The sequence below is a fragment of the Rhynchophorus ferrugineus genome, unplaced genomic scaffold (genome assembly GCF_030347505.1).
Source record: "Rhynchophorus ferrugineus isolate W39M unplaced genomic scaffold, kcgeb_rfMv2 rfM1, whole genome shotgun sequence".
NCBI classification, from domain to species: Eukaryota; Metazoa; Arthropoda; class Insecta; order Coleoptera; family Curculionidae; genus Rhynchophorus; species Rhynchophorus ferrugineus.
In genome coordinates this window covers 61,022,175-61,046,657 of record NW_027472580.1, presented here as the reverse complement: position 1 = coordinate 61,046,657, position 24,483 = coordinate 61,022,175, and the positions used below count along the sequence as shown (strand labels likewise).

General features: G+C 33.8%; 2 protein-coding genes across 2 annotated transcripts in view; both read right to left on the bottom strand.

The window, feature by feature from the left end:
- Positions 1-6,940, bottom strand: part of RpL38 (ribosomal protein L38) — a 62,347-nt gene extending 55,407 nt beyond the window's left edge. Inside the window, exon 1 of the mRNA XM_076404618.1 lies at positions 6,937-6,940. The gene's annotated coding sequence lies outside the window, so the exon portion shown is untranslated. The remainder of the gene's footprint in view (positions 1-6,936) is intronic.
- LOC143193341 (protein 5NUC) overlaps positions 1-24,483 on the bottom strand; it is a 78,461-nt gene that overhangs the window by 19,089 nt on the left and 34,889 nt on the right. The window contains exon 3 of the mRNA XM_076399533.1: positions 21,308-21,486. Coding sequence (XP_076255648.1) covers positions 21,308-21,486 — 179 coding nt within the window. The remainder of the gene's footprint in view (positions 1-21,307; positions 21,487-24,483) is intronic.

Here is a 24,483-nt window from a genome sequence, read left to right as displayed (position 1 = left end):
GAGCCTAAAGCCTTGTTAAGAAAATATTTATTACGGTGCCATCAATTAAAAATTTAATTGCTACTTTTAGGGGATTTATTACCTTAAAGAAATCTATTTTGTCTAAATTTACAAATAACTACATTTGATTAACAAATCTTAACCAAGATTGCTTAAAAAAATTTGTTGGATCTATGAGAGGTCATGGAGGTAGAAACAGCATCATTCACCTAGTATGTTCGAGAAATCTTTAAAAGGGCACATCATCACTTCAATTTTTCACATCATTCTCCCGGAGAAAATTGTGAAGAAGATGAACATGTTAGATAACTTATATTCTTTTTTAACGGGATATCACTTGAGGTTGTTAAATCACCAGTTGAGTCTATATTTTTAGTTCCAGAGAACTTTGCTCTGAGAAAAACAAGAGTCTAAAATTGTATTTTAGTCTTATTTCAGGCTATTTCACAAAACTTCTGAAAAAGAGACAACATGCAATATTTGTCTACATTCTATATTAAGTAGTTCCACAAATTAAATACTCTAAAATCTAAATATCTTTAAAAAACACATAAATTTTTAGTATTTCGACTGTCCAATCCATAATATTTTAAAGACCAAATTTTAAAAGTTATTATGAGGTGTGATTGTATTTTTGGTTTAATGAAGTTAATGCAATATCAACAGGGAAGGATTTAAAGTTTACCTTCAATGTATCAAGATAAGTTAGAACTCTAATAGATCCCATAAAATTGATGGCACTAAACAAATATGGGAAGGCGTTATAGAAGAATTATAGATATTTTAATTTTGCCTAGAATAGAGTTCATAATTGTTTTTTTGCCTTTTGTTTAAATATATTTATATTATTTACACTTATGTATATTTGTATAGGATTTTATTTTAATAAATTAATTTTAAAAATTAAATTTGATTTTCATTTAAATACTATTGGCCAGTACATGTGACGTCACAAAGTAATCCGGCGAAATGGCAGACCAATCAAAGCAAAGTATTTTCCTTACAGGTTTCTACATAACTATTTTAAACTAAGCAATCAAATTCACGTTGTCAGCGCCGCCAATGATTGAACTAAGCAAAACTTGCCCCACTAATTACCATTGGACTTGCACACCTCTGGTGATATGTCATCACTGAAATGTCAAAACCATCGAATTTAACATTGAGTTGATAACATTTACAATTCTCATTTCCGTAATATAATAGATCAGTTGATCAAAATATAATATTATATAAGTTCTTTCTATATTTTCTCATTATTAACATTCAATTGATTGACCATTTTTTTAAAATTTAAATTTAATTTTGTGAAAAGGTAAATTGCGTTGCCCCTTAGATATCTATACTTTAAAATCTTACATATTTATGTAATGTCCTAGGTTTTATTTAAAATTGCATCCAAATTCGAATAAGTGAATACATAATATAATTGAAATGTACAACATAAATTACAAATATTCAGTGCACCACGCACATAAGATTTTATTATTGCAGAATGATCTAAACAAAACTTAGATTCTAGAAAAATAACAAAAGCAATAACCTTAAAGCAGTTACACATACATATATTTTTTATACGTTGCCGTGATAATATTTATTGAAAATTAGCCTCAACGTCAATTTCATCTCTCGCCTATCAACAGTTTACTGAAGGTAGGGATGCAGAAAAATATCGATATTTCCAAAATAAATTAAATAAACCTTTAAATTTTATTGGTACTTAATTTGAGAATGTAATTTGTGTAAATTAGTGAATTTTGCTACTTATTTTTAAAGGTCTAGCTATCAAAAATAAATAAAAATCAATATTCTAAATATCTAAATATCAATATTTTATATTCTTGTTTTTTTTCTCCAATGTATCGGTATTTTTTTGGTAACACCCCTACTTGAAGAAATATTCGATCGAATTTCTAGCAGTTTTATTGAAATGTTTGCAGTTTTGTGCAAATGCAAATCGGAATATTTTATTTGCATCAATCAGCTTGCTTATTCGATTAATGCAATTTAAGATTTTATTTATGGGATACTGAGATTGTAGTTGTGCTTGCTGTGTACTAATTAATAGTTATTGCGAGTAGGAAGTAAAATATATTTTTTTCGTAAACATTTTTGAAACAAGATTTATTTTTAACTTATCATTCCACAGAGTTAAATATATGTGTCACATAAAATAGGATAATATATTGTGTAACTATAAATAAACTATAAATATGTTTTATAAGAAATATTTTTAAATGTTTTATATTAAAAATTAATCACAATAGGATTTCTATAGACTGATTTTCAAGAATAACAATTCACGACGAATGGAGTAACTATGCTGTGAATGGAGTAACGTACTGCATCGAATCGTGCCATTTTCTTGAACCGTAAACAATATATTTTTACAAATTCGAATACATTTGACAATATGAGTAACGAGAAACTTAAAATATTTTATTAATAACAATAGCAGTAATAAAAATAGTAAAAGTAAAAATGCAATAGAAGCTTTAAAATACATTTTATTTGAATATATGTAAAATTTACATTGCAAATATTATTTCAGATGAGAATTCTTAGAGTTTTCTATGTTTAATGACCATATATTATATTAACAATACATTAAAATGCAATATAACACATGACTTATACTTTTAAATATACAAAGCTGTGTTATATTTAGATGTTGCAATAAAAATGTTTCATTTTTGCCTTTTGCTATTCTGTTCACTTTTCTCGTCCACCAAAACAAACAACACCTATTATCTTTCTAATTATGTCTCGTTCAGAATGCTCAATACAGTTCATCGGTTTGAAAAATACAGGCATTTGGTGATTTAAAATATTGGACAGACTGCTTGTTAAGTTGAGTTTTGCACATAATCTGGGAATTAATCTTTAGCTTCTCTGGCTTTATCAAATTACATCTATCATACTGCCGGGTTTTAATAACTTGTCTGTTCAACTCACTAACATTTCCTGACATATTTGGATCAATGTTTTCCTGTTTCTTTATCACAGCTAATATAGAGCCTTGTTATATTTTACATATCAGTTACATGTAATTAACATTATAAAAGCCTTACAATTTATATAACAACTGGAAACCGTATCCCTGTTAAGCAATGCTCTTCCACATTTCGGTTTGTAGTCAGCCTGTGTAAAATATACATTATAAATCCTTTTGCTCTTATTTACGACCTCACAAGAGATTTCCATCAGTTTTTCATTATGTATTACTAAAAGCCATTTCTGACATAGAGCAGGATCCCTAAGAAAGCCTGTGTATTCTATTTGAAACGGTACTGCATCCTGGGACACAACACCTGAGATGTCTTAAGATTCATACAAATCATTTTAACTAAAAAAGAACCATAAAACATAGTTAAGAAAATAAGAATATTTAACACGTAAATTTATAAGTTTTTTGCGTTTGCTTTGTCAGCCATATTAAAATTTGCTCCAAAGAGACGCTTTCAACAAAAGCTAAAAATTAAAACGAAATTCTTTGTATATAAATCAAATTATTTCTTTAGGAAGTATATATTTACCAAAGAAGTCCAAAATATCCAGTAAGCTTTTGATTATTTCCACCAAATATAAACACACGTACGCTACGCCTCCTTATTTTCTAGAATAGCCTTCTGAAAGCAGAAAGTGTCAAATTTCAGCTTTGCTACCAAATGTATACCTCAAGCCACCTAGTCGCAAATGAACAAACTAAAACACTGTTTCGCATGTGCCCATTTAAGATACTTTATTTCTAAATTCTCAATATTTTGTGTGTTAACCTGACGAACTTGTAGCGACCGTTACGACCCTTCAGGCCACCACGCATTCACCTACTTCAAGTTCAAAGGTTGGTAACGCTGGAGGATTGATACCATGCGGTTCTCGACAATAAAATACCATCACGACCACGTCTGGCCCTTGGAATGAAAATAAATGGGAATTATTTGTTCAAAATCTAGGCAACCCCACTGCCGCAAATGACCTCTGACGCGCCGCCAAAAGCGTAATGGGGAAAAGTTCGAACGCAATCCCCCTCTGAAGGCTGATTCCTCTACAGATATCGATTTTACAAATCCGGAAAAAACCGAGCACCTCGCTAATTCTTTCTAGAATCAAATGAAATGCAATTCATCTCTTGGCCACCTCAACAGACATTATCCATCATAAACGACACTATCCCCTCTCTAAAGAGAAAAGACTTCCAGAGTCAGTTCATCTTCTGAAGATTTTTTTTTTTTTTTTTTTTGTTCTGGCCTAAAAACCAGGCGGTGGAATGCATGACGCATACCTGGTCGCGGAGACTTGCCCTGGAGTGACAAGTTGGACCGGGTTATGTGGGACTGCCTCTGGGCTTACCAATACACTAAACCGAAACCGCCTCACAGTTGACCCCTGTGGATCACTACTGCTACTGCATTAAATTTGGGGATATGGCACCCGCTGATCGGGCAGCCGTTAATGGGCACGAGAGCCCGGCGATTCTATTGATTCGCGAACCTGAGTTAACACACAACTGGGTACTGTTGTATGGGGGCAAAAGTTATGACTGTAGCGACGGATGAGGTCGTTTCAGCCTGGAAAAGGGGGAGAGCTTAGCGGTGACGCGGTGCTAAGCTCCCAGCATGTCGACCAGCTCGCGAACAAGCGCGTTTTCAGAAGAACTTGAGCTGAGTTGTTGTTTGTGGAATGATTGAGATATGAAGTGCTTGATTTCTGGAGTGTCAGTTTCCCTATGGATTTGATTATTTCTGACAAACCATGGAGCGTTTAATATTCTCCTGAGGAGCTTATTTTGGAAAACTTGAAGCCGTTTGACCTGGTTGGGTGTAACAAACTTGAAGTAGACATTAGATCCGTAGAGGAGTACGGACCGAATTAACATCTTGTAAAATAAGCATTTGATGGAGATGGGAAGCCTGCTAGAAGGGCAGATCAGAGGAGATAGCAGGTTTGCTATCCCCGAACCTTTTTGGATTGCTTTCTGGATTTGGGAATGCCAACCGAACCGCCGGTCGAAGTGAAGACCTAGGTACGTGACGTTATACAGCCATGGAATTATTGCGGTGTCGATCTTAAGTTGCGAGACGCGCAGTGCGTAACGCTTCTTGTGGAAAATGATGGCCTGGGTTTTCAGGGGGTTGATTTGCAACCTCCAGAATTTGAACCACTTGACCGCATGATCGAGCTGCTTCTGTAAACGCTCATGAATTGTAACTTCGAACCTGGCGGCCGTGAAGAAAGCAGTGTCGTCAGCGTAAAAGGCGACGTCAATATGCTCTTTTCTCGGCATATCTGAAATAAAGAGATTAAATAAGGCTGGGGCCAGCGGGGAACCTTGAGGTACGCCAGCATCGATTTGTTTACGACTGGAAAGTGACGCCCTGATCTTGACCTGGAAAGATCTGTCCGAGAGATAGGACTTGATGAGAGCGGTTAGGTCTTCTGGGAGGCCTAACCGCACGCACTTTGCGAACAATCCGTCGTGCCAGACCTTGTCGAAGGCTTTGGTTAGGTCCAGAAGAACTGCTCCAAGCTTTTTACGTTGGTCAAGAGCATGATGGATGTGTGCAGCCAGACGGGAAGCTTGATGGACGGATGAGTGGTGAGCGGGAAAGCCGAATTGTTCATCTGGAATGATGTTGTTTTCCTTTGTGAAAGAGTTGAGAGCGTAGAGTATTGCCCTCTCGGCAAGCTTCGAAATGGCGCTGAGAAGGCTGATAGGCCTGTAATCAGATGGAGATGATTTTGCTCCTTTCTTGGGTATAACCGCTATATGTGCGTGTTTCCAAGACGCCGGGAAGTGTTGCAGTCTCATGATGGAGTTAATAATGTTTGCCAGTTCTGCGAGTTGCTTATGCGGGAGCTTTTTTAACTGGGTAATCGATATTCCATCGAAACCTGGAGATTTTTTGGTTTGAAGTTTGCCGATCATAGTCTGTAGAGACTTTGGAGATACAAAATGGTTGAGAAGAAAGGCGGGGGTTACTGGTCTTTTGACGGAGTTGGATTCGTTGATGACAGTGTCAATGTCTTTAGTTTTAGTGTTCTGTGCGGGTGGGAGGCATTTCATTTGAGCTTCGTAGGTCTCTGCAAGGAGCTCGACTTTTTCTTGGTCAGTGACTGCAAAATTTCCTGTAACCGCTGACTTTAGGGGAGGGATGACATTGTGCGTCTTCCCCACGAGGCATTTGGAGACACGCCAGAAGGAAGGGGGGCCATCCAGCCTTTGGTCCGCGAGAAATGAGTTCCATTTCATTGCTCGCCAAGTCGAGACGGCCGCCCTTACCCTCTTGCATGCTCTGTTCGCCTCCCTTTTGTCTGCAGCATCAAGGGTGAATCGAGCTAATCTGCATAAACCATTTTTGATGCGAATTTCACGTTTAAGAGAAGCGGGAAGATTGTTTTTCCACGGCTGGGGTTGTGATGAAATTTTGACTGTGGAAGATTCGTGAGCAGACTGAATATCGCGAGTTAGCTTGAGTACGGCTTCCTCGAGGTGTTCTGGTGTGTTAATTTTCGGAATTGGATCGGATTTCAGGAGAAGAGATTGGTAGTTTTTCCAGTCGGTTTTTTTCCTGAATCTTGTTAGTGGGACTTGAGTGGTGGCGCAGTTTCCGAGTTTGAGAAGGATCGGACGATGATCAGAGTCTAGTTCGTCAAGGACTCGAACTTCGGAATCGCGATTTACGTCTTGAAGAATAAAGAAATCAAGGATTCTTGCTGCGCCTTGAGAGACTGTACTAGGGTGATGGGTGGGTTCATCTGGCAAGGCAAGACCGTAGCCCAGATCTGCACTTAGAGCTACGATGGCGTTACCTGCGGGATTCGCTCTGGAGCACCCCCAGGTGGGGTGGTGGGCGTTGAAGTCGCCACCTATTATTTTCGGAAATTTTCCTTCGACGAGTGATCGGTATTCGGCATAGTTGAATGCAGAAGATTTCCTGTACAGGGATGTAATCACGAAGGGACGTTCTTGGATATCGATTTTAATGGAGGTTGTTTCGAAGTTGTTTACTGATAACGATGGAAGGAGCTCGTGTTTGACTCCTTTTCTGACGAGAATGGCGGTTCCACCGCCTCGACCCGGAGTTCTATCGTTTCTGTAGACAAAAAAGTGTTCGAAAGAGAGACGATGCGAAGGTTTCAGGAAAGTTTCCTGGATGAGCACGATGTCGACGTCATAGAATGTTATGACGTCCTCCAATTCCGCTTGCTTTCCGCGTAAGCTATTTGCATTCCATGTCATCAGTATAAGAGATTTCGGAACAGCCATTTCGAAGAGTTAAAGGCTGCTGAAAGTTATAGAGACAGGTAAGTGTTGCCGCTTAGGCGGCGACATTTGGAAAAAGACGAGCAAGTTGGTGAGCCAGGGCGATCACTTGTAGGAAAGCCTGCGGGTCAGTAAACGCCTGCATTGTGGAGTTAAGGTCCGGTGTATTGGTTGGAGCAGGAGTTTGAGTTGGAGCAGGCTGGGTAGCGCTGGCTAATTTTTGGGCTAGCTTTCTGCCACCTTGGTTACTCCATGCAGAACCTTGTGGAGGTCTGGTTTCGGTCGGAATTTTTGGTTTTCTTGGAGCAGGACGGCAGGTGCAACCGCTGAAGTTTGCGGTATGAGTTTCACCGCAGTTGCTGCACTTTGGAGGTGCTTCTGGGATTTTGGTACAGGATCTAGTGTCGTGATGCCCGGTACATTTGACGCACCGTGGGGGGGCTCGGCAATATGAGCTGGAGTGCCCGAAAAGCTGGCAGTTGAAGCACTGCACTGGCTGGCCGTTTCCTCTCTGGACCTCGACCTTCACTGTGATGACGCCGAGTTTGGTCATATATATGATCTGTCGCTCTTCGCGAGGGACAACTACCTGAACAATTGGTAGTTCTATCCCGGATTTTAATTTCCATCTTTGCACAAATTTGGGATGGAAGCCTTGATCAAAGAGAAGTTCACGTACTTCGTCAATGCAGAGTGATTCTGGGATGTTTTTTATTATTACCCGGAATGCTCTCTCCTCCGGATGACAGAAGGAATGGTAAGAGTAATTCCTTTCCTCGAGCAGGGTAGTAAGTTTACGGTAATTGTCGCTTGTGGCGACGAATAAGAAAATGCCGTCCTTTTTATTTCGGGTTATAATGTCTATTGATTGTGCCTTAGTAATTCTAATGAGCTCCATGAACCTCTTCTTATCACGGAGCACTATAGGCGGAATTTTTTCCTTTGGGGGACTTTGAGAAACAGTCGCCGAAACGGTTGGCACTGTTTTTGCTGTGGAGGTTAAGACTTGTTTAGTGACCTGGCTACTTACCTGCGCAGGCTGGTCTTGGGTTGGTCTTGTGGTAACTTGTTTCGGTACTAGCTGTGGGGCCGTCTTGGTGGTCGGCTTGTTTTGCACTGGTCTGGTGGCAAATTTTGTAATCGAAGGCTGTACGTTAGCCTTGGCTTTCGATTGGGTAGATTTAGTGGCTGGCTTGGCTACCGGATTGGGTTGTGATTTGGGAGCCTGTTTTCCCTTGTTGCCGGCCTTCGGCAGCTGGCTTTCCTGAGGTGGAGTGACGGGCCCTCTTTTCCTTTTTCCCACCAAGGTGAAACCGTCTTCTGAGTCTTCAGTTTGGTCTAAGTGTTGTGTCGGTTTAGCTGGTGTCTGGGACTGAATTTCTATGGCAGCGGGAATCTTTACTTCCATGGCATCTCTTTGATGCTTCATGAATTGTGTTATCGTAGCTGTGAGAGTTTTTATTTCTTCCTTGAGCTCTTCGGAAGCCTTTTCGCTCTTTTCCAGCTTTTCCGTCTGTTTGTTCAGGGCGTCTGTTTGGGCTTTTGCGAACGTTTTAAGGTCAGCTATCTGCTTTCGCAGGTCTTCGTTCTGTTTTCTCAATTCCGTTATAAGCACTTCTCGGCTGTCTTCTGAAGATGGTCCATTTGAATTTGAAACACTGGGATTATGTTCAGGAGGCGACGTCGGCTCTGACGTACATGACGCCATTGCCTTGTCTGTAAAAACGCCTTTTCGGCGCTTACAGACGCTTTTTTTTTTTTTTTTTACGTAGGCACTGGTGAAACGTGATAACGGGTCGACCGTCTTAGGGAAAGTTTCGGGTAATTCTCGGAAGCGCAGGTAGGTTCGGCGGACCGGACACGACCGTTCTCTTCGAGAGCTAGCACGGAACTGATCTTCTGAAGAGCATAGTCTCTGCCAGAGACCTTCAGCTCTCCGTAAAACGTCTGTCTTCTAAAAAGCTCCAGGCCCAGATGGTATAACAGCAAACCATCTGAAAAACCTCACTAACAAGGTGACCTCACCGTCCAATTCCCCGTCCAAAGTCCAATTCCCAAAGAACTGGAAACATGCGCTTGTCGTTGTCATTCCTAAAAAAATGACAAGTCCAATCCATCGGACTACAGGCCCATCAGTCTGATCAGTTCACTCTCCAAACTTGCCGAAAAAGCGATATTAAACGCTTTAAACAACTTCACAGACACACATCACATAATCCCGAACGAACAATTCGGTTTCCGTGACAAACATTCATGCCTCCATTAAGCTGCCCACATCGCAGCAACAATCCACTAGGCATTAATAAAAGGTCGAAAAACTGGAGCCATCGTTTTAGATGTCTATAAAGTTTTCGGTCAAGTATGACATCACGGACTAATATTCAAAGCGAAACAGCTTGGTCTACCGAATGATCCAATATCCCTAGTGGATTAATACTTGGACGGTAGGTCCTTTCAAGTGAGAATCGGTGACGCAGTCCTCTTCTCTCGTAAACAGATTTCCGCAGGATTCCCGCAAGGTGCTCCACTAGCCCCAGCCCTATTCAACCTTTATATGGCTGATTTTACATTCCACAAACTTTCCCACACAGCATTTTATGCAGATAATACCGCTTTTTCACAACCGGTTATTGTCCCGACGCTATTCGTAACAGACTACAAATCCAGCTGAACCAAGCGATAGCGTGGTACAAATTCTGGCGGCTACAGATAAACCCGAGCAAAGCTCAGGCTATTCTGTTCCACCAATAATCAATAATTGTGATCGCTATTCATTTGAGTAATATTTTGAAAGAAAGATTACGTCAGAAACAAACACGACAAAGTAATTTTACGATATAACAATAAACGGTTGTATCGCGCCATTGATGAAAGTCTTGGCTACGAAAAATGTGTGTTTATGGTACACTGATAGGTGTTATGAGTGAATAGCCTAGATTTAGCGGTTTAGTATGCATTAGAATATATTCAACCCTACAGTATCGTCTCGTATCGCCGTTCAACAAATCACCACCAATAAAATACATGTTTTGTTGTTTTAAATCTTTCACATTTCACAACTGGCACAGTTGGTAAGATTCCGAAGAGGGTCATAAAAGGTGGATTGAAGGTGCACAAATACGCCTAGCCTTAAACTATTAAAATTAGAAAACATCCATAATTTGAAAAACATCTGGCTTCCTGGTACAATAATTGCATTCGAGGATACAAGGTCACCAAAGGCGGACTGAAGTTACTTTGAGTTGACCTAGCAACTAGAATTTGCTCAGAATTTTGCAATTTAGTGTGTTCAGCCACCAAAAGTGAATTACAGTAGCACAGTTTGTTAGCCGTATACTTTTGGTATATGGGGTCGCCAAAACATGGGAAACAATTCCATACAAGATATATCATGTAAATTTATATAAATACAGTGTTATTCAGAAGATCATCAAAGACAATCTGGCGGACGAAGGCGATATTTACCAATAACGTTATTATAACTATAAGCTGTCCAGACGAGATAACGACACACATATATCTCTTTGGTCGTGTCTTTAGGATGAAGGTTTATATCCGTGACTAATACAGTTTTAGCTTACACTGAGACTGACACACTAAAAGGTGCGGTGATTAAAATATAGAGCTTTAGTTGATGTTATTGTAGAATAAATTTAACCTGGTTGTATAAAAACTAATAAATGATAATAAGGCCTTAAGAATTAATTAATTATAAAACTATTTTTTAAAGTCTTCTGTGTCTATAACTGCAAACAATTATAGAACCAGAGTATTGTTTTGAATTTGAACAAATTCTAATACGCATTTGTAAAACCTAAAATAACTCAAATGGTTTCAGTTTCAGCCAAAAATTGTTTAATATAATATCGATATAATAACTCATTTGGCAAGATTTGCTCGTTAATAGAGCTAAAACCTTCATAATGTTTGATACCCGATACTGTTAATACCCTCTTTATATATCACCTTTTTATAAACTCGAATGCAAATATTATTTTACTTCTAAATGTTTCACAATATTTCTACATCTCATAACATACCGTAAATTTTCTTGGTGTTACAAGTGCTATCTTGAATTTCTTAGTTATAATGGGATTAATTCGACAAGGCATGCTACTGTTTAGAGACCAATATCCAGATATCAATTATTGTTATATTAGTTGAAGCGCGGAAGAGTAATAATATATAGGATAAAAAGTTATTTAGAGAAATATAGATGTTTAACGTTCGATCATGTCTAACAAAAAACTGATTTGTTGAAATAAGAATAATGGATTAATTCGATAGATGACGTGGAAATGTTTATGATATATAATGCAGGTTTTTGGAGCATACCGCCGGTTCTTATGAAAAAGAATCATGAATACAACAATTTTCAAATCGTTATTGTTAATGAAACCTATTATGCTCATTTTTATTACTTTCTTAATTGAATATGTAATCGTTATGCCCCTCGAACCTCCTACATCATTACGAAATTTTTCTACTTCCTGTATTTTCTCCCTGTTCACTACTTCCTTTATCAACATGCCCTTTCAACATTTCTTGAAGAAAAAACTTGCTCGGTTCAGGCTTGTAAATTAATCTCCTCCTATCCTGATAGCAAGCACATCTACACTAATAGCTCCAAATCTTACAGCGGATATGGCGGAGATCTTGTAATAGATGACAAAGTTTTTCTTCACAAAATCCTTGAACAGGGTTAGATATTGACGGCTGGGTTACATCTTTACAGGATTTCAAAGCATGACTTATCATTACCGATGGCCTTCAATTTTTCCTTGAACGAAAATAGAACTCCATTATGGCTTTTATTAGTCCACCCGCTTGTTGTGAGTTCTGTGAGAACGGCCCTATCTTTGTATACCATATATTGAATGCCTGTTATCATCTCTCCCTACTTCGGTAGATGTATGGGCCACAAAACTTCAGAAATTCTCTGCTGGGAGGCAATACCGACTATTCGGATCTACTAATATAATTAAAATTAAATGTTCACTTTCATGTTTGTTATATACAATTATAACTAGCTATCATTTTATCGTAAAATTACATTATTATTCAATAATTAAATATCTAGCATTACTTTTTAGCATTACATTTAGCTCTAATACTATCACAGGAAATTGAAGAGGGAACACGAAAACCATGGATATCTACTATAATAATCGTAATTGAAATCTATTTCAAAACAATAAGCCAACATCTACACTATTTACATCCCTCTGGGTGAATCTGTTGCTGAGACTGGGGATATTGTACCACTACACTCAGCGTTAGTGCTAGCTCGTTTGTATGTTGTGTAAGTATCTTCTGATATTTTATGCTATGTTGACTTGTTTCCTGCTTTACTGTTCTCTTCTCTAATATTCCTAATATTCAGAACTTCTCTAATATTCCAACATTGCTATTGTTTGTTGTTCCCTGAATTTGAAACACATATATCCAAATTGGTTTGATGATGACTATGAATACAATCATTTTACTCTCATTATTTGTTTACGCTTGGTCCAGATGTGCTTCTGTCACGTTATTCTACGATCCAAGTAAAATACCAAGAATTTTACATGTTCTTCTTGTGGGCGGTTTTTTTTTCGTTATATAATTTTATTTGTTCTCAGTGTGTAAGTAATACGAGTGGACTTGTTCTGGTTTGCCATATTTCTCTATTGACTAAATCATTTCAGTATCTTATATTGATGTTGAAATGAAGAAGATGGGTCAGAAGCCAGTAACAGGAAGGCAATCGTCAGTGCAGGTCGCAGTCATTGTGTCCTTCCACAGTGAAGGTCCGCAGTGCAAATCAGATACAACAGCAGTCCGAGTAGGCTGCCCTATGGATCATCCGAAAATATTTTGTGTAAAGCAGAATATTCATCATCACGAGATGAGAGATACGATGATGAATATGAGGTAGTATGAATGTAAAAGCGTATTTTTTAGTTTGTATTCTTCTTTGTATATTTCAGAACACTGAACAAGTTTATGCGAAGAATTAATGCTAAATAGCATTAATTAGTCGTAAAACAGTAAGACTAGTAGTTACTGAGCAGGCAGTTTAAAAATTGTATAAGTATCATTGATGACCTTGATTACTGTCACTATTATTAATTCTGATCGATCCCAATTACTGTCACATTCGTTCCAAAAATATTTTAAAACATTACAAGCAATATGTAGATAGAGATGTAGAGTAATCATATTACACGTATAAGAAATATTTGTAGTAATTTTTCTCAATAAATTCCTGAAAAAACAGATATATAGCTGAAGATTATTATGAAATTATATTACAGCTTACTTCGTTTACATTTAATTGGTCTACAAATAATGCTTATTTTTTAGGAAAATTTTAGTGATTTACATATATTTCATTATAAAAGTGATGTTTCCAATAATAATTAATAATTAAGGATTAAACATTTTCAGGCTCTTCTAGAGTTACATAATCAATCTATGGTCTCAGCGTATGAAATACATTAACATACCGTTTTTTTTCTTCAGTTAAATTGAGTGGTATCCATTTATCTATTTTTTTAAAATTTAATATCATCTTATGAATATATTAATAAAATAATACAAAACCAAAATCTAGCTGCATTCACTAAATGTTATTTTCCCTTAATAACGTATTCATTCCATTGCTTTTATTTATACAAAATTTACATTAACAAAATTAAGCATACTTATTAAGAATAATTAATGTAAGAATATTAATTAATTATTAAGAATGTGGATTATCTTTTAATACACCGTATACATACAAAAAAAAATTGAAGCAACAAGGAAGTAGCAGAATTGTTAGTTTATTATTGCATATTAATATCTACAGAGAACATTCATAATATTAGTATAACACAAGAAATAGACTAAATATTCAATTCTGTTAATAGTTTGTGAGTAAAAATGTTAACATTTCTGCTTGAAGCCGGGCTATAAATAGCATGATTTTTGTACGTGATAGTTTACAATAGGTATATATGAACATCAAGAGGATTAAAAATTTGGAAGTGGTGATAGTTACATACAAGGATAAAATAATCAACATTTTTAAGATAATTTCAAGATTGGGTATATTAAGTTAAAAGAGATAAGAAAAACTTTAAAATGATGATGGCAAATTATTTGATCGCTAATTTGATGTAAATAGTACACTTAATTATATATAAAGTGAAATTCCTTCTTGATAATATGTTAAAGATGTGTACGTTAATCTATTAGTATTAATTTTATAATTACATATGCATTATCTTATTTAACGAGACTATTGTCTGTTAATACAATATATTTACTTAAACGTGATGATTACCAACGCACGTGAAGATTTTAGTCAACTAATTATAGCATATGTATCTTATCTCTGTTTTATATCTCTGTATTATATTAACTATTTGTATATTCACTTAGTCCATGTCATTCAAATAATTAGAAATTGAAACACAACTGGATCTAGGGAAAGCTGATAATTAACTAATAATTGAAAAATACACATTTTTATTTTTTCATTTAAAAGTATGTTTTATTTTGTTATTATTTATTGATACAAAGTTAAATGCACTGAATTGTCATTGTCGATCATGTGATTAAAAATTTAGTTTTTGAGAGTTCCTACAGTCACTGAAACCAAACATTTATAGAGTTCCCGATTCCTTGATTAATACGTTTACTATACAATATCACTAACATGTTAATTACATTTATATTAACTTAAGTTAAAATTAATAACACTTATACAATGTATATAAATTCGTGTGATTTCATTCAGTTCGATTTCCATTTGTATTCTTTCGATATTGGTGTAATTCACGTTTTTTATTTTTAAATTTTGGATAACTTCATGGATCTATTTGACCTCAAGGATATTGCGCGTTCTCTGTTGGTCAGCATAGCGATAAACATTGATAATTAATTAACCGCAAATTGTCTTCGTAACGTCGATTTACTAGTCGGGGTTATTGTTTAATACAACTTCATATTTACATCCCGTAAACCTAAATAGATTTTATTATTGACGGATAAAACAATATTTTTGATGTTAGACCAAGTTAGAAAAATTTTCCTGCTAACCAGAAAACCACTTGTAGTTTTTCTGGCAAGATGCGAACCTGCGTTCTGTGACAACTATTCGTCATCTATATCATTCCTCATCTTTCCGAATGCTATATATATATATATATATATATATCGCTGCCATACGACATTATATGTATTTAAAAACGAAGGTATCAAAATATTAGTAATTAGAAATGTAAAAGCAAAAATTGTAATTTATAAATATTTACATTTTTCATTAAAAAAACTAATTTAAGTAGAGACCAATAGACTGAACCCAGCTTATAATTGTTTATAAACTGTTGAAAAATTTTACTACAAAATTATCCAGAAGTATTGCTGATTGATGGCTTTTCCCTATCTGGAGAATTTTCTATCGCATTGTAATTATCTAAATATTGTATTATTTAGTCATTTTTATTCTGGGCGATTAGTAACTACGATACGATTTATGACCTGATTTATAGAAAATTTTACATTTTTTGATTGTTTATGGGATACTATATATAACTTAATGTTGAGTTTGAGATTTAATAGTTTGAAATTTTTTAAAATTAAGATCCATTTCAAAGGCGAAATTCTTATTTTATCGTATTTCTGTTTAATCTATTAAACATTATTGTGCCTGTGTGATTTGGCATTACTCTTATAACGTGACATTTTTTCAGGCATCAAAATACTGTTTTCTAGTTTATCGACTCCATTTCATATTTAATCCAAAAGTATAGAAGAAGTTTGCAAATTGACAGTGACTCACGTATCGTTAATAAAAACAGCTCAAAATTAGCTTTGATATTTTAAAAGTGGTAATTTCGATAAAATGTAGAAAGACACAGTAAATACTCTGATTAACCGAGAAAGTTGCGTGAAAGAGAGAAAATGAAGATGAGGAATTATATTTGGTTGATTATGTTTCTAGAATCTATCATCATTACACAAGCACTAAAGTGATGAATGCTTCTACAGTGCATAGATACACTACGATAACTGATGTTACAAGATCTCATCATTTTTTCACATTAAAATATATTTTATTAAGAAAAAATGGGTCAGTATATAATATAGTAATCATTATATATTTCGTAATTTTTTTCTATTTGTCAGCATCAAGCATTGAATTTTTATTTAATCGATCAACCTTCATTGATTTAAACAGATATAAAATTAAAAAGCGTTATGCATGGAGAGTACTCTGAGTACGACAGAACTTCCCATTTGAGCTGCAAAAATGTATCATAGGATTGTAATGTATTATAAATTCGATATGGCATTTTCAGTCAGTTTGTCGGGTACTAATTTTTCCTTGTAGTAGACCTTTCCCATCGTATGTAAATGTCTGTTAAGCGGTCTGAAAGTTGTTTCAGTATTTGAGCTGGGCTATTCAATGTTTGAGCTCAACGTTATTTGCAATTGACATCAAAATCAGCAATTTTAAATCGTTGTAAGCAAAATCAGTATCACAGTATCAATTTCTATTGGTGTTTGATGGGCTACGGCAGGAGATTTCTTCAAATTATACAAAATAAAAACAAAAAATGTAGAAAATGTAATTTTGAGCGTTCCATGACTAGTGCCTACATAAACAGAATAACTCAATAATACAAAATAGAAAACTGATAGTTTATGCAGTTCTCTATATAAACTCAAAATTATCGAATTTGACATTATGTTACGTTGATACTATATAGCGTTTTCACAAACATATGCCACTACAATAATTGCATATATAACGTTCACAGTAAAACCTTGAAATTATTTAAAAAGTCCAAGATTTAATTAATTGACAGTCTTATACTTATAGTTGTCAGATTATCAACATTAAAATATGAAAAACAATATTTGTTAACATATAATTAAGCCACTATCATTAGATTTTTTAAATGGGATTTAATAAAATTTCAATGACCATGAAATAATGGCATGAACAAAACTTGATTGCTACTGGAGTATATTGGCGTAGGGAAACCCCAATTGAACTAAAAACGAGAGCAGGTTACAACCTTCATTAATACAACCAAAAAAAATTATAACGGGTATATGTTAGTCACTTCTGATTGTTATTATACAGCTGTTGTTATTTTGCCTTAAGCAATAGATATAAAAATAATGTTATATTTTCAATGCTCAAAGGTTACATTTCAGAGTACATTAATATCAATAACATACATTATAGGTAGTTGTTATAACAATACGATGCAGATCTAAAACTAGAAGTAGATAATTAATTATAAGCTTTAAAAATTTGGTAAAATATACTTTAGCTGAAGTACTATATGTAAGCTATTTTTTACTTAATTACCTTGTCGATATATTTTACTTAATCACTTTTCTTTTCAATTTCTCGTCAGTTAAGTTTTTTCACTAATCTACACTTAAATGATGCAAACACGCGTTAATCGGAAAGCGATATGTCATCAGAAGGCTAGGACTGATTCAAAAGGTTGTATTTAAATGACTCCCACAGTTCGAACTTGTTCTTTCAACAGTACCCTCCTCTTGTTATGAGTTGACCATAATTTTTTAAATATATTTTAAAGACTCTTTTTTACCAATGAGGGTTTATCTGGATTGGACCTACAGTTTAACATGGGCTCCTAACCACGGTCGTCAGCATTAAGCCTAGTGACTGGTCAGTGACCAACTTAGAGATAATCCCAGAAGACATCCGATCTTAACCTGATATCTGGCGTAACTGGGGTGGTAATTCCTTGTCGGATTTTCTACTAAAACCTATAAAGACATTTACATTTACAATCACAAACATAAAGTACAACCATGTTCCATCATGATTCGAACTCTCGACTGTCGCAACAGTAAGAGTCCTGTTGCCTTAACTTTTGCCACTTGCTGGTAGTGGGCTTGATTATCTTAATTTTTATTTTAATCTATTTTTTAATTTTTCAAGTTTCAAGGGTATTGTGGGCTGGATCGTATCCTGTAGAACAGTAGAATACCTGCAAGTTCAAAACCGTTTTAAGAATTCTTATTCAATTTAATTTGTGCTGCTCTGAAACTTATGAAGGGACATAATTTGCATAGAGGTCATGGAATTTGAGTTTTCTACAGCTGTCATGTAGCAGATCTGGAGATGGATTGGAAGCATTATTAACAAATTAAATTAATTTTTCAACAGCTTCGCTATTTTTTTTAACAATATCAAAATCGACAGCCCTCCATTTTTATTGTTTATTGTGTTTGTTTCTATATTGTTTTTATTGCTTTTATATTTTTAATTGCTTTAATTGTTTTTATTATTTTTATTGTTTTTATGGTTTTTTTGTTTTTATTGTTTTTATTGTTTTTATTGTTTTTATTGTTTTTATTGTTTTTATCGTTTTTATTGTTTTTACTGTTGTTATAGTTTTTATTGTTTCTATTGTTTCTTTTGTGTTTATTGTTTTTATCATATTTATCGTTTTTATTATTTCTATTGTTTTTATTACTTTTATGTTTTATAACACTCAAATGATTAATAACTCATTCCGATAAGATGATAATGATGAATAATTCTGTGAATCTCGTATTTGGTGGTAGATCACCATCAATCACCGAAGACGCTGCTATGAGCATAGTGTTTTTCTTCTAATCAATGATAACAACATGATAAAAAGTTACTCTGCAGTTCAACCAACGTAACAAAATAATTTTGCTCTTTAGTTTTTGATTTTGTCTCATACATCTAGTGTTTGTCTAATATAAATTTGATAATAAATTAAATAACTAACCATAAATACATGTTCTATTAACACCATCTAGGGCATGTCTCATATATAAGATTATCATTGCGCAAGTCCGGGGTGGGCCATCAGTTGGTTTTATTTGGCAACACTATTGAAACAAGTGTACTTATTCTGAAACGATTATGAAGACGAATTTCAGTTAAATGATTGCCATGGCTGTCGGTAGCCTATATTCTTAACCAAGTTTGGGTATTTTGCTTAATCATTGCTTCTGGTAATAATCGTGAAGGATATGAAACCACAGCATCGTGTTAAATTGAATTGTTTCATCGATACTAATTAGTAAATTATTATTAAGTTTAGACAATTGTTGTTGTCAGTTATTTTGGTATTGATAATACTATAATACTTGATGATGACAAATATGTTTACAAAATTTTAATCTTGAGCTACTTTTTATGTTTGTATCTTTGGAAATAGCGAAATATTTTTTTTTTCAAATGATGGAAAATTTAGTGATAACAATGTTTCAGTGAACAGAAGTGTGTTATATATTTCAGTGTGTTATATATGGAGACTTGCTAAATTATTTTTGTAGCAGCTATTAGATAATTAAATTTTGCGGCAATTTTTGTTTATAATTTCAGTAGTATCGTAAAAATATATTGGGCCTTTATAATTATGAAGGTTGTTTATTAAATTTTGTTTTTGAATTTCAGAAATATATATTTATACCACAAGCAATAATTATATTATTAGACATTAGTTTGATAACATGCAATTGGCTAATTAAATTAAGTTTAGAATAAACTATCATTTCGCACCTAATTTGTTTTTTTCATAACCGTGGCTGAATTTTGTTGAACGCATTATAACCTCCGTCCCTGAATTTATTTTCCAACCGTATGGTGATTGTTACATTTTAAACTAGTGACTTGATTTCTAATACGATCTCGGAAAAAAACATGTAGAGTTTGACATAAACATTGCCTTTGAATGACGTCAACCTTACAGATATTAAACTGTAAAAGCGACTCGGTAGGCTTTCAAAAGAAGAGTATTTTAGTCTTGATTGTAATATTTCCTCTTTTCCATATGCACCGTTTTAGAGAAAGCTGCAAAAGCTCATGCAGCTTGACCGATTCGGCTTATTAATTCGGCGGTAGATGTCACTTATCCTGTATTTCTGATCCCAAATATCTGAACTTTCTTCTAATTGGATCCCACTAAGATTTACAATATACCAGGTGATCAGCCAATTGTTCAGACTTTGGTCTTTTCTACATTAGTTCTCAAGCCATATAGCTCTGCACAATGGAGAATAATGGAGGTGCTAGAAGGCTCAACATCTACATTAGCGAATATAACGCTATCATCACCGAAGATCAGTTAGTTGAAGGAGTATATAGTACCATATTTAATGCCGTGTATGTTTTTGTTAACTCGTAAAATGTTCAATTTTTAATAATTGCGGTTAAAATGTTTAAAATGTATTAATTAACATATTACAAAAATACATTTAAAATTGTATCAACGTATTCATTTAATAATTGGGTAGTCAGTTTAACGTTATTATGTTTAACACGCAATTGATGATAACATCATAGATTTGAATAATAAGTTTGAGAATCAGATTTAACTCAACAGAAAAGATATAGAAAAATCCTGTTAAATAACAAATATTTATAAATAGCTATATTAATTAATTACATTAATTAATTAGACCGCGTATTTTTTAGACGACGACGATTATTTTTATAATCATTTAGATAATAAAGTACCCACCATTTTATTAATGCAAATATATGTTACATGAATATGTTGTCAAATATTATAGAGAGGGTATAATAAGTATTTCACGTAGAAATCAGACACTCAGTGGCGACATTAAAACAGAGTTCAACAAAATTTGTTACGAAGTACGGAATCTACGCTAGCAACTAAATTATATCGAATAGCTGAAATGCAAATTTTGAATCGGACATGATTCATGAAAACATTCATCAAGACGACTCATGGAATTATATATTTTACTATATATATTAATATAAGAGCAATTTAAGAGTTTAACTATTATACATAACTGATACCCTTTAAAAAAAATGCACATTAAAAAATTCAAAAGAGAATCTTCTCTTATTTGCTAGGCAAAATTAGTTTGTTATGATATGAATTACTTCGCACACACCAAATAATTTCGAAAGTTTCAAAAATATGCCACAATGTTTTTTTTTGATAAAGTTATACATTTATTAAACAATATTAATGTTGTAACTCTTTTAAATGAAATGTGTTTGTTAAAACTTACCACAACATCAGGTTTAAGGGCATTAACAAAGGCTGATGATATATTCCATGTAAATACGCTAAACCATGAAGTTCCCGTGAAGGTATCACCTGCGTTGAGATAAAGCACTGGAGGTGATGTTCCTGCATCTGCAGCTTGTCGGAAATTCCTTATAACTTCAGCGGTTCTAGCAAAACCCCCTGAAATATAAAATAATTTAATGTTTATTGCTCAAAAATATGGTAAATAATTTTAATTAATTATATCTTATTACACATTTTAGAATAATAGAAGCAGGTTAATTGTCATTTAACAAAAGTTATTTTGAAATGTAACCTTTTAAATAGACAGATAGTAGGGAACTCAACAATTAAAAATTAAATATATACCTCGAAATTATTTCCTAACTGAATAAGGGTGAAATCTAATAGAGACTGCGGTTATAACAGGCGGAGATATTAGACTTTTAGTTTTTTTCAAAAATAAAAGAAAAAAATGACTAAGAAGGCACATGGATTTGAATTGATTACAGGAGAGATTTTAAAGTTGCTTTTAGGTAAAGCAATCGTAAATCTTACAAAATTAATATATATTTTTGAAATAAAACATGTACTTAAGATATGTAAAATAGCGTAAGTGAAAATAATACCTAAACAACATAATATTAATGTATCTTTTGTTTTCGGTGAAAAACACTAAACTGTAAACCAAATTCATATAATTACGGAAAAAGGAGTTTATTCTGACGTTTTTTTGACCTGACGTGGACTTTTAATAATGAAGGGCTTAATTTAAATTAGCAAGGTAGTTACCAGAATTGTCTATTAGTAGTCAAAAGCAAAATAAGTATAAAACATCTCTGAATATGCAATGAATTATTGCTGTATAAACAAACCCTCGAACTTATGTGGAGATATAGTATACAGATACAGGGTTGTTTTAAGGAGACCAAGCTGGACAGTGTTGGAGGCTTTTCCGTTTCACCACAGATCACAATAGATCTTTTAAACTGTTATAGTTAAGAACATAGTGTTAGTGCACACTTTAATGTTAACGCGCTATATTTAAATAAACAAATTGTTCGAACCTAAGAGATTTTAATGCGAAAACCTGTAGTTTTATTAATTTGTAACAGAGTGAACAAATAATTGTTAATATTGTAAACTTTAATAATGTCACAGGTATATTATTTATAAAAATATATCAATTTTATTTAAATTCAACGTTCTAGTGCTATATTAAACACCCCTTACATTAAAAAAATTGTTTTACCGAATATAGAGCAAGATATATATATAGTTTGTGCCTATGTAATCAATTATATGACATCACCCTGTAATTATAACATATTATAGCAGATATCTATTGCTTGGTTATTTTGAGTAAATCGCAGATGTTAGAGTAATAAAAAAGTTATCATCGAGCATATTTACTAATTGTTAAAAATAAAATGATTTTATCTGATATGTGTCTGGTAGTGTGCCGGATAGAGCGTCGGAGTAGAAAGTCAACATTCATTATGTTTATAAGGAAGCTGGATAAGACTGAAAGCTTTCAGATTTTGATACGAGTAGCCGATACATAATTTAAATATTAGTTTTGTTACAGAAAGAAAAAAACTTATGGCAATGGAATAATTGACATTACCAATTTGACATAAAAGAAAGCTTGTTAACATTTTAATCATACACGTATTTCATAATCTGAATCAAATCTCTTTCTCCGAAATTAACCAATTATGCATTATTGTCAAAAATTTTTATTATCCTAGCAGTCAATAATCTGCCTAATGTAATAATCTGCCTAATGGACAATAAGTATCTAATATGATCTACATTATATAATAACATGTAGTATGCAGATTATGCTGTGCAAACATATAAATTAGAACTTAATTTAATTGCTATTCTATTTTAGGTGTTCTGAAAGGTTTACCTATTAATCATGCAGCACAGTAATTTGAATAAGAAATACAGCAATACCTTGTTATCTAAGGATAACTTAGATTTATGACCTATAAGCACATGTACATATATATCTGGTTGAGCTTAAGCCCAAGTTTATGCTTTACTAATATATGTTTATTCCTAGTTAAGCGTCAATCCTATATAATTAGTATTCAATGGCTGCGAGAATTATTAATACGATTTTTAATATTTACTCGATGATAAGCCCTTCTACCCAAAATGAACGTCAGGTGAGTAGATTTTGTCTTATTCGCTTTGATGTGCCATGTTCTCAACTACAAATGGATTTTATTAAGATAAAGTTGGAGTATCTTTTGGCTGAGCTTAGATCATCGTGAAATGATTAAATCATCTTGTTTCTTGAGGCCGATCGGTTAGCTGTATACTGCAGGAAGAACAATTTGCTAACAGATGACCCTGCGGAATACCAGACTCTACTGGATGCAGTTCGTGTATTCATCACTCTATTTCACAATAAAATTTCTATCTACGACATATGGTTTTAGATTAGTGTTTTGGGAAGAAACAAGATTTTTGTTCATAGATTAGCACCAAACGGGGGAAAATAATTTATTACGTTATTATTGTATATTTTATTGTAGCCTATAATACTATATGGACTACATGGATATAAAAGTAGCTCAGAAAAGTTTTTTGTCATTATGGGGTTTTTCATATTTTTCATAGAATTCCTGAAATCATCGCAAAAATGGTAAATCAAAGTACAAAATTACAAAAGTACGAAAAACGATGGTAAAGACGAAAACGATTTTAATTAAATGAAGAGGTAATAATAATAGCTGTAGCAAAATTCGATACTCGTGTTCTCACTTGGATGGAATCTTTAAATTAGAAAACCCACATAGCATATGTAAAACTTGCAACCATGAAACCGAGCTTTTGTTATCGAATGTTAAAACTTATTGAGTCACATTTCAACAACTTATAATTTGATTTCAATTTTTCTAACTGCTCTTAGTAGTTCCACAATCTGTCCAGAGGGCAATATGTATTTATTATGTTTATATTATATATACATAGCATGTAGAAAATCACTTCATTAAGTAATCTCATGTACAAAATACTATTTTAATTAATAAGTCTTATTTTAAAGCATATTCAAAAGCCTATATATATACAATTATCAGATCGGATGGTGTTAGACGTTCTAGTCTACACTCTCATTTCACTGTCACTTCGCATATTTAGCTGATTAGCGACTATATTGGG